This window comes from Prionailurus bengalensis, chromosome B2, assembly GCF_016509475.1.
Source record: "Prionailurus bengalensis isolate Pbe53 chromosome B2, Fcat_Pben_1.1_paternal_pri, whole genome shotgun sequence".
NCBI lineage: Eukaryota > Metazoa > Chordata > Mammalia > Carnivora > Felidae > Prionailurus > Prionailurus bengalensis.
Genome location: NC_057349.1, coordinates 69,796,738 through 69,812,993, shown reverse-complemented (window position 1 = coordinate 69,812,993; position 16,256 = coordinate 69,796,738). Strand labels below are relative to the sequence as shown.

Sequence of the window (16,256 nt, the reverse complement as noted above, 5' to 3'; positions counted from 1 at the left end):
ATCTACACATTTATATAAGATTCTGGAAATGTAAATGGCTTGTTTCCTTGTCTCCCTAGGATAACTACCCTTATCTGTAGGATGCCAACAAATATGATGGAAAAGTACAAGTTTGTGAAAGAATTGCATTACACACCACCAATATCTATTTATAGATCCAAGGATAAAGCAATCAGATTTGTTTTCTCTCCCCACCAGGTGGAGCACTGTAGCCTGACAGTTCACTTAGCCCATCTTTAAAGAGAGCTTTGTATTTTTTAGAACATAATTGAAGATTATCTGTAACTTACCTAAAGAGTCTTTACTATCATAAATGCTACTATAAAAAGAATAAGAATTTAGAAAAGAATAAATAAGCTGTTGCTCCAAAATGATGGTAGATAGAACAACTGCTCTGCGGGGGCTGAAGAGTCCAAAATAAGCTCATCACTGCCATGGTGTAAGATTCGTAGCTGAAGGCATATAAGGCTTTGATGACAATTGCCAAGAAGTGGTATTTATGAAACTTTCACGAAGTGCTGGCACAATTTGTAATGAGAAGGAAGTGTAGTAGATTAATCAGGAGTGTGGACTGGGAAGATAGAATTCCTGGGGGTGAAACCTAAGTCTTCCACACTTGGTGCTGTAAACTTGGGCAAGTTGCTGAACATTCCTTTGCTGAGTTCCTCATCTCTAAAATGGAGATAATAAGGTTATCACATGGGTTGTTGGGAGAATTAAATGAATAAATACAGGCAAAATGCTTAGCTAAGTGCTGGCTGGCACCTACTGTATCTCTCTACATGAGTGTTATACTATATGAATGTTGGCACTTATTATCATTTTTATCATTTCTTCCATTTTTAGGATTATGTGGTTCTCTTTATTTCCTATCCTATCCTAAAATCAATTTCAGCACTGCCTAATTTCTACTGTCTCCATTATTCTTATCCCCCAAATTTTAATTGTAAAGTTAGACATTAATCAAATCTTAATTGCTACAGTGTTCTTAAATAATTTTAATTCTAGTTTAAATTATTCATTCATTCTCTCTTACACCATCTTACTGAAACAGAGATACAGATGTCTCATTTTGTCTTCTTTTCACCAACATTTTTAGACCTCAATATTGGACAGTTAACACTGTTGGAAACTGAAACCCAGGATAATGATTAGGTATCATATAATTGATTAAAGTTAACTGTTTACATAAAATTAATACCAAATGGAAGTAAAATGTATCTCCATTCTGTACATTAAATGATGATCTCAACATCTTGTCTGTTCCTCTAAAATAAATACATTTTCTAGACTAATTTTCAGACAATGAAGCTTTGAAGACTACTGGAATTAAGAAATCTGTTCTAGTTACAAAAGGCTTCTTAGGAACATTGTGTTAGCTGACTGCAGTGGAAAAGGGCTACTGCTGTTGCTTATGTAATTACCAAACTTTGTCTAATCATTAAGAGTAAGGATGGGGAGATGTCATGGGTAGTGGATTTTGTGTAGTGTCATCAACTATTCAAATCCCAGGAATCAAATATTAGAAAAAATCCTCCTAATTCAAGATATGGGTTACACTTCTTGTGCTCAACTTGTATGTGTGGAGAACAATTTGCCCCAATTCTCCATCCTCCCCTATATCCATGCCCTTTGCCATGTAGCTTTGCAAGTTCTCCCACTCTGGGCAGAGGGTTCTCTGTGCTTGACCATTTGGTGTACTTTGGCTTATGAATGTAGACAGATTAGTGTAACTTTCTCAACCTAGCCCTTTCCTTTCACCAATCTGTCATTGCCACAGAAGACGTGAGTTGCTGCCCTGAGTAGCTGCCTCCCTCTTAACCTGGGCCCCAGAGTAGGAACAAATGGAAGAGACCAAAGTCCAATTTATAATAAATAACCTAGCCCAGTGGGGTCTGCAACGCAAGAAGAGCTTTCCAACAGAGCCCAGTTCAGATGAGCCGATCCCCAAATGACTGACCCACAGACACCTGAGAAATAAATATTTATTGTTGTATGCCACTGAGATTTTATAGTAGTTTGTTTCATAACAATAGGTTAATGGTACATATGTTGAGTTTCAGTATAAAAAAACAGTTTTCTACAAAGCTAGAAATAATTCCAAAAATAACTATGGTAGATGATATACTTTTCTATACATTGTTTTTTTTAAAGACCAGTGGCATTTAAGAATGGTAATTAACTTATGAAACAGTATCACACATAATTAAGAAAGCAAATTTGTATTTGTTGTGCCCTAAATTGCACCATAGGAAAGTGCATAATGTGTACTTGTTAAGCTAGTTGGTTATGATTTTAATAATTGAAATAAAGTTGATGTAACTGGAAAATTCAACTAAAACTTTTAATAAGTATAAATATACTTTCAGTAAGTATAAAGTATATTTCTGGACAGATGTTAGATTTGTAAAAATTTGTAAAATATTAATGACTTAAAAATACATGGTTTAACTACATTTTAATAACAGGAATATTATATACAGTAAACAATGAAAACAACATTTTAGGCAATGAGTTAGTACTTTCAGATGACTTGACAGGTATGTTGATTTTATGATACTGAGGGTCATTAGGTTTATAAATGTAAAAGACTCTTCTACATGACTCCCTCTAAACTGATAGACAATGATGTAAGTGAAACTATGTAAAAAATGTTTAAAAATTTCACTTATAACCACTTAAAGACTGTGTTGATAAAGCAGCAAAACTTTTAAGATCTGTTCCCTTTTAGTATCTATTACATATAAATCTTTTAAAATGTAAATATCACTTATGAGATAGGCAATTAATGTCCAGTATAGAGAATAATAGAGCTAGACTATATTGAGTAATATATTGTAAAATACAGTTACATGGAAATAAGGGCATTCTCAACTGAAACTGGCTGATTTTGGTATAGAAATAGGACTCATAATCTTTTATACACAATTTAAAACTATTGAATTAATGATTATGTTTAGAGATCCATTTAAAATGTTCATTTAAAAAACATTATTGAAAATATTTTAAGCAGAAGATCTTCATACTTCAGTATGCTTCTGACATTTAGTAAATTGCTAAGGAGGTGAGTTATTTTCAACAGTTTCAACTGAGTTCAAGAGAATGCCTAGTCTCCATAAATAAAAGGTAAATAAAGGAAATGCATCAGAGAGTTGGAAAATAGTTTCATCATGCTTTTGAAGAAATTTCTGGATTTCTTGGTCTTCAGGCCCTATACCTGAAGTGTTGCCTTCTTTGGTTTCCTTTTGAAGAAGCTGCTCCAGAACCCAGAACAGGGAGAAGATATTTTCATAGTGTGTCACATAACTGGCTTGCACCTACAAAGAAACAACAAACTCCTTTAAAAAACATATTGGTTGTAGCTCAGCTCAGACAAAGCCAAATAAAGATATTAAATTTTCAGACAAAAAGTAAATACTTGATATATTTAAAACTGTCTTCTTGTCCTTTAACTGGGATAGAGAGAGAGAGAACAAGGGAGGACATTCTTTATTTTTCAAAAACTTTATGATTTTGGTGAATGATTTCTCTTAATGGCTTACAAAGCTCCAAACCCCTTGTCTGTATTACCCCTATAATTCGTTACTCAGGTGAATCTGAGAATATTTGACAATGTCTTGTGTGTTGAATTCAGTGTTGTGATAAAGACTTCCGATGCATGCCACCCTTGCCAATGATAACACAAAGATGCTTATGGGTAGGGTTTAAGAACACATTTCAATGTATAACTCAGTCCTAGAACAGTTATGATCTGTAAGAGACTAGACATGATCTCATTCTACACAAATCAAGGAGGAATAGGATTAGACTGTGTGGAATTGGATACATGGTCATGAGGAAACATGTGGATGTGTCTTATAGAAGTTATTACTTGACTCTAGATGGTTGAAAGTGGGATGAGTCAAAGTGAGGCCTAAAAGCACAATGGAAAGCATAACATGAGGGAAGACAGGAATCAGTTTTAAGATATCAACTGGCTTTATCATTTGCTTATTGAGACATGTGTTGGAAACATTCCCCAAATCTACCCACTCTAATAATACATAAAAGAGACATTCTCTTAGAGTTCAGAGGAATGTATTCTTCAACAAGGAGGGGGGGTCCTTAAACAATTAAATATATACAGATATCTGATACTTTCTTTTATTGAGGTGCAATTGACATAACATGTTTCCGGCATAAGGTAATGATTTGATATTTATATACATTGCAAAATGGTAAATCTAGTTAACATCTGTCACTATACATAGTTACCAATTGTTTCCCTTGTGATGAGAACTTTCAAGATCCACTCTCCTAGCTACTTTCAAATATGCAATACAGTATTATTAACTACAGTCACCATGCTGTACATTATATTTCTATGACTTAGATTCATTTTGTAACTGGAAATTTGTACCTTTTCATTCCATTCACCCATTTCAGCCACCTCCTAACCCCTACCTCAGGCAACTACCACTCTGTTCTGTATATCCATGAGCTTGGTTTTGGTTTTGGTTCAATTTTGTTTTGTTTTTAAATATCCCACATATAACTGCATTATATGCTGTTTACCTTTATTCTGTCTGGCTTCTGTCACCTACCATACTGCCCTCAAGGTACATACATGGCACAAACGGCAGATTTCATTATTTTTCAATAGCTGAATAACAATCCATTATGTGTGTTCATGTGCATGCATGTGCACGCACACGTGTGTGCACACACTCACATACACATGTATTCTCCCTTCTGATAAAGGCCATAGCATCCCAGGCAATTTGAGGGCAAGAGTGTAAAGCAGTGAGAGTGTCTTGGTACCTTTCCATTGGTTTTGGGACTCTTACTTTGGGCATGTTCAACTTTACTTACAGGTGGACTGGGATCCCCACTGTCATGTTGTTTTGGACTTTGCTCTTACTCTCACCAGTATTTATCTGTCTTGGGTTCTACCTACATCCTAAATGCCTATACTAAATCATTTGATACATTCCTTTAAGATATTGACAGTTATAGAATATTATTTTGAAATGAACTCCTCTCTGTAGGGACAGCATGCACTTACCTAACATGCCTTAGCGGCCTTTCCTCTCAACACGACTAAAAGGGCATGTCTGTCAGGGAGGTCTTTCCTGGAGTTCCCAAATTTCATCACACTGGCAGCTGCCTGTTTGGCATAATCATGTGCTCAGGCATTTTCTGAATTAGTGTCTAAACTGAATGAAAACTAAAATAAATGCTATTAAGACGACAGTCTACTATATTTTGATGTAATTTTTGTACTCTCAGCATTAAACTGGACTGAGTCACATCAGTGTTGGAAAATACCCAACACAGGTGGAGCTCGCCCACTAGGAAAATACTCAAGTGTTTTGCCTGAAATCCTGCCAAAAGACTGAATGACCCCAGTACAGGATCAAAATGGCTGTGTGTATCTGATAAAATGCTATCAGTCTGTCTTTCTATCCAGGTCTTTTAGAATTAAGGATCCTTGAAAGGAAGCTTTGAGAGTCCCATGACTACTTCTTAATCCCATTTTATATAATAGGAGACATTCCAAAGGGAAAATACCTTCCTGGTAGAAAAAAATCACCAGATATTTTTGCAGAGTATTTTCAGAATTGAAACAATTCTTATATTTATTTTTCTATCCTTGAGCTGGACTTAAGAAAGCTCAAGTCTCTAAATATTTTTTCTAGTGGTAAAAAATATTAATTTTCTTTATATGCTGCTAAATTTCACTTCAAAATGTAGATTCTGAAGTTAGGCTATAGACACTAAGGCCAGTTTCTTAATTATTGTTTTAGTTGGAATTCAGTCAAGGTTAACCTGTTTTTGTAGAGACTAATTATTCTTGAAGCAGACACTGCTATTTGCTTATCAAATATCCCTTTTACCCTTCCTTTTCATCAACAGAACCCCAGTTTTACTCAGAGTGGCGATGGATCACCTAAAAATGCATATTTTCCCAGTCTCTTTTAAGGCTAATTCTGTTCAAAGAGATGTAAATATAAGTAATAGGGTGGAGCTTCTGGGACAGCTCTTTAATAGAAGGCAAAGTCTGGTAGAAGGCAGCTTTGCTTCCCTCTTCACCATTGTTCCTGCTTGGAAATAGCCATGCAGTGCCTGGAGGCAGAGTGGCCATCTTGTAAGCTTGAGAATGAGGGTCACCCATGGATCAGTAAGAAGGGGCAGATTCTGGAGGCCTGGTGCAGCTCAATACCCCCTCGCAGGATGGCTGTACCTTCCTGCACTATGCTGGGGTCCCCTTCTTCCATTTTGATCTTTTAAAATTGGAACCTTAAGACTTCATTTAGGCAGGAAGGGAGCTCTGAAGGTCTCTTTGCCTTGAGTAGGTCCTGCTTTCTGCTGTCTCTGATACAGAAAGGACAGAGTTGCCTAAGGGGGCAATAACAAAGTCACAGTTCTTGACAGCAGATGATGTAACAAAATGTGCTGTGTATGTGAGGTGTGGCTCACAGTTTGGATGTTTATATTTAATACTGAAAATATGAAAATGTAATAGTTCATTAAATGCAGCATATGATAATTTATGTGTGCTAGTCAAAGGTATGCAGAGGTGGAGTCTCACACTATCAGAAATAAACATGCTGTTACGTACGGAAGGGGCGAAAACACAACACAATGGTTTTCTTATTGCTACAAGCACAAGAGGTGAAGAAAACTGATCATTACAGAGCAGAAAATCAAGTCTAAGAGTACAGGCAAGTAACCAAAATGTTAAATTAAATGTTCATTGAATATAAATATACCATTGGCTCTGTATCCTTCATGCCAGAATTTATTAGACACAATAAGTAAGGTACAACTAAAATTGGTAGTCTCCAACAGACTGAATTAAACATAATACTTTGGAGGAAAAGGTCAGTTGTCACCATGGATAATTAAGTGGGAAACTTATCCTTGAGTTTTAATAACTTAGCCTTTTTTATCTACTAGAAAGCAAAAAAAAGACAGTAGGTTTCAGTGAAGGAGATGAGGAGAATGAAGTTAACCCTCTATCAACAGTTTACTAAGCAGCTTGCAGCTTCTGAAGAGCAGGAGAATGTACCAGAAGAGCTGACAAATAAGCTGGTGCTTAGCTAGGGGCCCAGCACAATCCTGAGTCTCACCGTGCTAGCCAACAGTGCTTGAGAACAGAGGAGGAGAACCACATGCACAGTATATATAATGTATGTACATATAAAATCAATGCACTCATGATTGCAGTAGAAGCACACATTCACTTAAAACTTTGTCTCCATAAAAACTGTGTTATATGCTTTTCTGTTCCCTACAAGCTAGGTGCCAGACCGTACTGAAAGTATATAAAGCAAAAAGGCTGATCAGAACAGAGTATAGTTAATTAGGGAAGATTTCCTAGAGATGAATTGTGAGCCAGGGCTCAAAAGGAATGAGGGTGCAGATCGGTGAATCATCTTTTGATCAGATTGCCAGGTAAAGAAGAGTAAAAATGATACAATAGGTATTAATCCAGTTTGCTTTATTCAGATAATGGTGTGACTGTCTGCCTAAAATGTTGAATCCTGGAGACTGGTTTTAAGGGCCTATTTCTAATTTTGGGAGTAATAGATAAAAAGCTCTAAACTATTAAAACTATCATCATTTGCAATCTTGCTTTTTGCCTTGTTTCCCATGGGAAATAGTTCACGTATGCAAGGTTTATACGTAAAGCTACTTAAGGGGGCACTTGGGTGGTTCAGTGGGTTGGGCGTCCCACTTCAGCTCAGGTCATGGTCTCACTGTCAGTGGGTTTGAGCCCCGCATTGGGCTCTGTGCTGCCAGCTCAGAGCCTGAAGCCTGCTTTGGATTCTGTGTCTGACTCTCTCTCTGCTTCTCCTCCACTCATGCTCTGTCTCTCTCTGTCTCTCAAAAAAAAAAATGAATAAACGTTAAAAAAAACTTTAAAGCTACTTATGAATTTCATATACACAACAAAAATTAAATTATGTCATTATGAGCCTTGTTTAAAAATGATTTTCTCATTAGCCAATTGTACCTGCTTTTCTCAAATATGTTTCTTAAGGTTGAAATTATATAATAAAGTAATAGCAAAATGAACAGACTGAAAAAGAAAATGGCCCACAGTGTACAAGGAATCTGGACGAGAATCACAGAAAGGGGAAGGATGATTTGTATTTGTTTGACAAAAAGATCTAGGCTGACTCCAAACAAGAATAGATATGGCAAAGACCCCTATGGGTTGAGGTCTTTGAGAAAATAGAATCTTATCAAGCAAAACTTTTTTTTTTTTTGATAAAGGAAGACCATCAATTTAAAACATATTCATTGCTTATTAAATTTCAATTCTGCCATTTATGAGCTATGTGAGCTGGGAAAGTTATTTAATCTCACTAAACCTCACTTTCCTCATCTAAAACTTGGAAATAACCAGGGTAACTCCTCCCTGGGGTTGCTGAGAGAATAGATTAAATTACATATTTAAAACACAGCACAGGACACACACGCATACTTACATATTTAAAACAGATTTTCAAATCCGTATTATCTATTATCTGTTATCATCACCATCATTATTACTATGTTTTTACCCAAAGTTTTTACCTATCCATAAGGTACTTTGCACCTGGAAGAAGGCTACTGGTATTACTCAAGTACTGTACTGTGATCAATTTTTGGAAGCATTTCAAATTGTTCATCTAGGGCTGTGTAAAGAACCTAAGGATGTGTCTTCATCTACTTTCCTCTATGAAGAAAGTTGTCCATCGACAATTGTAGCAGAGCATTCCTTTTTTGCATAGAAGGGTGATGCTGAGGAACCAAAATGGGTGATAATTATTTTAAAGCCTTTCTGATATAGAAAGGCCCTGAGGAAGGTGTAAGTATGGGTTAAATGGAGTCTTATGGGATATGAACAACTGGAAAAACGTCCATCAGCCCAATCCCTTACCTCTATCTAGTTCCCTAACAAGACATGATATTTAAGCACCCAGCTTGATGGTCTTTTTGAAAATGTTATATTCTCCAATTATCTGACTAGTGTGAAATAGATCAACTTGTTCAAGTCTATCCTAGAGGCAAGTTGGTAAAAATGAGTTTCTGATTCCTAATAATTTTCCCTTCTAGTGAATAACCCAATAACATCATAGATTAAATCCGAGGTACAAAAAATTTTTATATTTGCACTTTTCGCTGGGGAAATATCCTGTGATTTGACTCTGATTTATCACTTTCTTGGCCATCAGAATAAGTATATTGATGGATATGATTAGATAGATTCCACATAGATTTTATTTCTCAGATTTCTTCACATAAAGAATACAGAATTCTTGGGATGCCTGGGTGGCTCAGTCGGTAAGTGTCTGACTTCAGCTCAGGTCATGATCTCGAGGTTCCTGAGTTCGACCCTACATCGGGCTCTGTGCTGACAGCTCAGAGCCTGGAGCCTGCTTCAGATTCTGGGTCTCCCTCTCTCTCTGCTCCTCCGCCACTCACACTCTGTCTCTCTCTCAAAAATAAACATTTTTAAAAAAATTAAAAAAAAAGAATATGGAATCCCTGATACATGGAGATGGCATTTTTCTGTCCTAACAGATTTCCTGAATCAACTTTAAATACTTTTACATTGAATCCTCACTGCTTTCTCAGGCTCTTTCCCTTAATTATGGGGTCATCAATCCCACTCATAGGAAAGTTGTCACCATTTTATGCCATAATATTAAACTTAATCTAAGGCTGGAAATCTCTTTCAAGTACATTTGAGAGGCAAATAGATCATTTACTATTTGGACTTCTATCACAGTAGTTTCTGACAAAGCAGAACAAACCAGACAATTTGGTTATTAATAGAAGAGTCTATTAAGTGAAAGAACAGGGTTCAGAGACTGGGATAAAAGCAGCTAAATTCTTTAAGGACTAATTCAGCTGGGAGTACTTAGCACTTTACAATTTGGTTTCTGCTTGCTTTGCACTCCTCCCTCTCTTCTGTCAGTCCTATTGCAGTTGTTGCGTTCTCTCAAGTGCCATACCCTATAATAAGTGCTGCGGATACAGAGATGAATAAGACAAGATGCCTACCTCTATAGAAATTCCTAGTATCCCTCTAGGGAGACAAAGAAGTAAATAAATAATGCCAATGCAGAGTGCATGCTGTAAGGGATATTAAAAAAAAAAACACTCTAAAGACAACTGAATCACATGGTATGAGATGACGCTGAATGTCAGGAAATGAGTTTAGTCATGATGATGTTCTAGGCTCACTTCCTCCTAAGAGGATGGCAGGATTCTTTCGGAGAGATGACTTGAAAGTTATTATCAGCATAGGTAAAACACCTGTTTGGCTACTACCACAGGGGCCTCTGTTTTTGGCTGGTGAATATGTATTGAAGCCAGGGAGATGCAGAAAGCTTAAAGGGTGTGGGAAAAAGATGTCATTAATCTCTGGAGAATCCCTATACTTCAGCCTTCTCTAAGGCAGTGGAACGAGACTAGACTAACTGGTATGTGCAGTCAAGGGCCAAATCAGTTCTCTATGTTAACAAAATCTTAAACAGTGTATTTGGTTCCTTGAGGTCTACTGTCACTTAAATGTTTTATACTTAGCTTCATGAAGGAAGGCACAGATAAAGAAGCACAAAAGTAGTATTCTTGGGAGACAATGCACTGTTTCACCAAGATAAGCCATTCCCATCATGTAATTAAGATAGAGCTTGAGAAAAAGAAATCAAAATTGGTGAAGTGTCCGATATATATTAAAAACGGATGGCCATTACTGATGTAAAACAAATGTCCAAATTGCCAGCGGGGGTAAAATCAACAAGAAACATTCTTCTTTAGGAGTCTAAATAAAGATTATCCAAGACAGCATCAAAACCTACCCAACTAGGCAGAAGGCAGGGGGAGCCAGATTTGTTGGAGTAGCATCAATGACTGCCTAGCCAGGACAAACAAAGCCAGAGGCAAAAATAGTTTCCTAGAGGCTGCTTATCTAAGCTTTGTTACATTAGCCAAAGTAAGCTAATGTGTGCGTGTGTGTGTGTGCGTGTGTGTATTTAAGAGCACTGGATCCAAAGCCCAAGACCAATGACAACAAGAAGATGGGCTCATCATGACCAGATCCTTTGCAATAATTTTTTTTGTAAACTGAAAGCCAAATCTGATTGGCCTCAGGTGATCTAATTATCTACCAAAGGCCAACTGAACAGGGTTGGAATCACAGAAATTAAAAGTCAACACATTCATCCCTTTTTCCTTCCTATTTTCAATATGTATCACCACTAATTCACCGAAGCATTTATCAGAACTTGATATCGAAGGTTAAGTGAAATTGCACAACACACAGAAAAGTTTGGAAACACAATGGAGGAAAAACTATGTATTCTTAAGAACACTTTATTTTTTTTTAAATTTTTTTTTCAACGTTTATTTATTTTTGGGACAGAGAGAGACAGAGCATGAACGGGGGAGGGGCAGAGAGAGAGGGAGACACAGAATCGGAAACAGGCTCCAGGCTCTGAGCCATCAGCCCAGAGCCAGACGCGGGGCTCGAACTCCTGGACCGAGAGATCATGACCTGGCTGAAGTCGGACGCTTAACCGACTGCGCCACCCAGGCGCCCCCTTAAGAACACTTTATATGGTTGAAGTGGAGCCTGGGCCTAGAGCAAAGTAATACATTCTTGTTCTTTTCTTTTCCTTACTTTTCTTTTCTTTTTTCTCTTTCTTTCTTTCTTTCTCTTTCTTTCTTTCTTTCTTTCTTTCAATCAACCAACTCCTTTTTTTAAAATAAGGCTTTTTGAGATATATTGACCTACATAAAAATTTACTCCTTTTAAGTATGCTTATGAATGTGATAAATTACTTGTAAGAACAGAGAAATGTCATAATAGAAATAATCTCTGAATAAAGAAACAGCAGTCATGCTACAACCATGTGATATTGTTTAATAACATTTTAAATGTTACCTTATATCTAGTTGATTTTTATTTATATATTCATTTACTGTTACTTTCTCTACTACATGAAATACTTCTCCACACTCAACTGTAATTTTGTTATCTGATGATACTCTAGAGAAATTTTTGAAAAGAAAAGATCCACATGTAATGCAGAACGCTTAGAAGAAGGAACTAGATTTCAAACTATGAGATAGCTTTTCCGGTTTGACTATTTTCATAATCTGCATGGTGAGATGCTGCTGGGGAAATTTATCTGTCATAAAAATGCTAGGTGACCCTATAAGAAGCCTTCTTATGTTAGGAGCATGTGAGAGTCACTATCTAATGACAGATGGGGGGTGTGTGTGAAGTACAGAACCAGAGAACTTAGGCTTCCAATGGCTCTCTTGTTCAAATAACTTTTCCTCAGTAACTACTGCCAACCACAATATGGATGGAATTTACAAAAAATGACAGGAAATATGGCTTCATATCCTTTGGGCATCACAATTCAAGGTGGAGTTAAATACATAAACAATCACAATATAATGTGATATAGAATATAAGAGTGTTAGGTCCACAGCATTATCATAGTGGCATTGATGTTAAGTAGATTACAGTAAAAAACAAGGTGAAGAATGCACTCGGCAAATAATCTTAATGGAGAATTCTAAATGCTACTGCTTGGAAAATTAAATAGCAATGGCTTGCAAGGGAAATGAAATACACGATGGGAAATTCACATAGTTACTTAAATGCAGTGGAAATAAAATAAGTAGTAGAATAATTTACTATGCATATAATATGCAGGTGTGTAAAGTGTTTCTTGTCTTTTTCAGATACATATTACAAAATTAAAATCAAATATTCTGGGGAGATACTTGCATTTAGAAGACGTATCAATTAGCATACTTAACCAATAATGTAGGGACTTAGATACATGCTTTATAAGCAATTATTTTCAGAAAAAAATAATGTTCCCAATAAGTTGACTGGCATTGGTTAATTTCAAAGACATGTTTAAAATAAACATTGACTACATTTTAAATGTAATTATATTTTTTAGTTTGAATCTGAAATTCCAATAAATTTTACCTTTTTTAGGAACTATGCTGCTAACATTAGAAGAATGATAAATTCTTTATTCAAATTCAAATGGATCTGATATAACACTGACATTAAAGCTTTAAGATGATATATTTACTAATACAACAAAACCCTCCAAATATTTAAAGAAAGGGGCTTCAGAAAGAAAAAAAAATGAGTATTTTATTCAAAAGCTTTTTAGTACTCTAATTCACAATGTCTCATAAATAAGGGAATACACAGGTTCTCATAAAATGCTCCACTTTTTGGGAATAAAGCCCCACTTATCAGGATGTCTAATTTCCAAACAACAAAAATCCTGGAATTTGCAGTCCCTGAGCCAGTGAAACAGCTACCAAGAAACTATTCCTGGTAGACTGTGCATGTGACTCTGCAGGAGGGTCACTGGCTCCTCACTTGGATCTTCTCAACTCATACCATGAGCTAATTCTCAAGGTTACAAGGGCAGAGCAGGAAATGCTGCCAGAGGAAATTCAAAAATTTAAAAAGTATCTTGTTCATGTGGGAAAATTTTCTTATGCAGAATACTTAATTTTTCTAATGATCTTAGATGATATGATGTACCATCAAATAACATTATCTATTTTAGCCTAACTTTAATATGTTTCTGGGATTACCCAGAGAAAATTACTATAAAAGTTATTCTTCTCAAGTATACTAGAAAGTTTATTGGTATTATCTTTTTAAAGACACAGTTTTAAGAAAACTCATTTAGAGACAAAGAGTACCCAAAGTATATATACAACTATTTTAGGAAAATGTGTGTATATACATACACACATGCATAAATATATTTATATGTGTATACAATTGCATATAATTAATATGAACATGATTACATACTTTAATGATCCATGAGAGTATATATTATATCTTGGCAACAATACCATTTTATGTACATAGTTTTGAAGCAATTATGGGAAAACCTGTATAGGCTCTCATAAAAAAAAAAGAACTTTGGCTTAAAGGTACATTATTTTTCATAAAAGCGTAGTAAAACAATTTGGTAAGCATGTATTATAAAATGAAGAATTTGGTCTTTGTACCTCATTCCTGGAAGACATCCTATAAATCCTCACAATTTCATTACTGATAGGTGTGTTTTTGTTTTTTATAGTGGGCCTACAGCTCACACTTGAGATTACGCTAACAAGAAGGGGCTATCACCTGAAACACCAACCATGTATTTAGAGAATTGGGGCATGAAGCCAGCCTGGCCTTTGCGGAGGGGAGTGGATGGAGACTGAATTCAGTCATGTGTCCAGTGAGCCAATCATTCATTATATAATGACTCCCCAGTAAAAACTCTGGAAAATGATACTAGGTGGATCTTCCTTATTGGTGAACACACTGATATACCAAAAGGGTGCTGCACCTGTATTCCATGAAAAGAGAGCACATAAGCTCTGCGTTCAGGATTCTCCTAGACCTTGTGCTATGTGTCTCTACAATTGACCCGATTTGTATCCTTTGTAATTAAAATGAAATTTCCTGAGTTTTGTGAGTTATTCTAGTAAATTATTGAATCTTAAGGAGGTAGTAGGAATTCATCCACATTTGTAGCAAGTTGGTCAGAAGTACAGATAGCCTGGAGGCCCATGAACTTGGGGCTGGCATCTGAAGTTGGGGCAGTCTTGATGGGGACTATACCTCTAACCCATGGGGTTTACAGTAATTCCAGGTAATTAGCACCAGACTTGAACTGAATTGGGATACACTAGTTTGTCTTGAAGTTAAGCCACATTATGTGAAGGTATGCATAAGATCTAAGGAGGTCACAAAAATATAAACATAAATTTCACAGGATTTCCCCCTCATATTTCACACTTTTATAAATTGAGGTATAACTGGCATATAACATTATATTTGTTTCAGGTGTACAATGTAATATGATTTTTATATATATGTGAAAAATCACAATAAGTCTAGTTAACATCCATCCTTATATAGTTACAGCAAATTTTTTTCTTTGATGAGAACTTCTAAGATTTGCTCTCTTAGCAATAGTCAAATATGCAATATTGTATTTATTATAAACTTTAGCCAACATGCTATCCATTACATCCCCGGGACTCATCTATTTTACAACTAGAAGTTTATACTTTGGACCCGCTTTTCCCATTTTACCAACTCACCACCTCAATTTGTTCTCTGTATCTGTGAGATTTTGTTTTTTAAATTCCACATGTAAGTGAGATCATATGGTATTTGTCTTTCTTTGGCTCAATTACTTCACTTACCATAATGTCTTCAAGGTCTATCCAGGTTACTGCAAATGGCAAGATTTTTTTAATGGCTAAATAGTATTTCTGTGTGTGTGTGTTTGTGTGTGTGTGTGTGTGCACGCGCACGCGCATGCGTGCATGCCTGTCTATATATCTCACATCTTCTTCCTCTTCTTTATCCGTTTATCCATCAATGAACACTTAGGTTGTTTCCATACCTTGGCTATTGTATATAATTCTGCAGTGAACATGAAGCTGCATATACCTTTTCAAATTCATGTTTTCATTTTCTCTAGATAAATACCCAGAAGCGGAATTGCTGGGTCATATGGTAGTTCTACAGTTTACGTTTACGCCAAGAGTGCACTAAGCATTCCCTTTTCCCTACATTCTCGGTAACACTTGTTATTTTTGTCTTTTTGGTAATAGCCATTCTGACAGGTGTGAAGAGACATCCCATTAAGATTTTATTTTGCATTTCCCTGATAATTAGTGATGTTGAGCATCTTTTCATTTACCTATAGGCTATGTGTATGTCTTCTTTGAAAAACATCTATTCAGATACTCTATCCATTTTTACTTGGACTATTTGCGTGTTTTTTTTCCCTATTGAGTTGTCCGAGTTCTTTGTATATTTTGGACCTTAATCCCTTATCAGGTATATTTTTTGTGAATATTTTACCCCATTCACTAGATTGTCTTTTCATTTTATTGATGGTTTCCTTTACTGTGCAGAGGCTTTTTAGTTTTATGTAGTCCCATTTGTTTATTTTTGCTTTTGTTGCTTTTGTTTGAGGTGTCAGATTCAAAAAATCATTCCCAAGGCTGTGTCAGGGAGCTTACTACATAATTCTTCTTCTAAGAGTTATATGGTTCAGGTCTGATGTTCAAGTTTTTAATTCACTTTGAATTAATTTTTGTGTACGGTGTAAGATAGTGGTCCAGTTTCATTCTTCTGCATGTGGCTGTCCAGTTTTTCCAAAGCACTTAAGAGACTCTTCTTTCCCAATTGTATATTCTTGGCTTCT

General features: G+C 36.0%; 1 protein-coding gene across 1 annotated transcript in view; it reads right to left on the bottom strand.

The window, feature by feature from the left end:
• Positions 1–1,971: 1,971 nt before the first annotated feature.
• MEI4 (meiotic double-stranded break formation protein 4) overlaps positions 1,972–16,256 on the bottom strand; it is a 187,068-nt gene continuing 172,783 nt past the window's right edge. Inside the window, exon 4 of the mRNA XM_043591863.1 lies at positions 1,972–3,317. Coding sequence (XP_043447798.1) covers positions 3,057–3,317 — 261 coding nt within the window. The 3' untranslated portion in view covers positions 1,972–3,056. The remainder of the gene's footprint in view (positions 3,318–16,256) is intronic.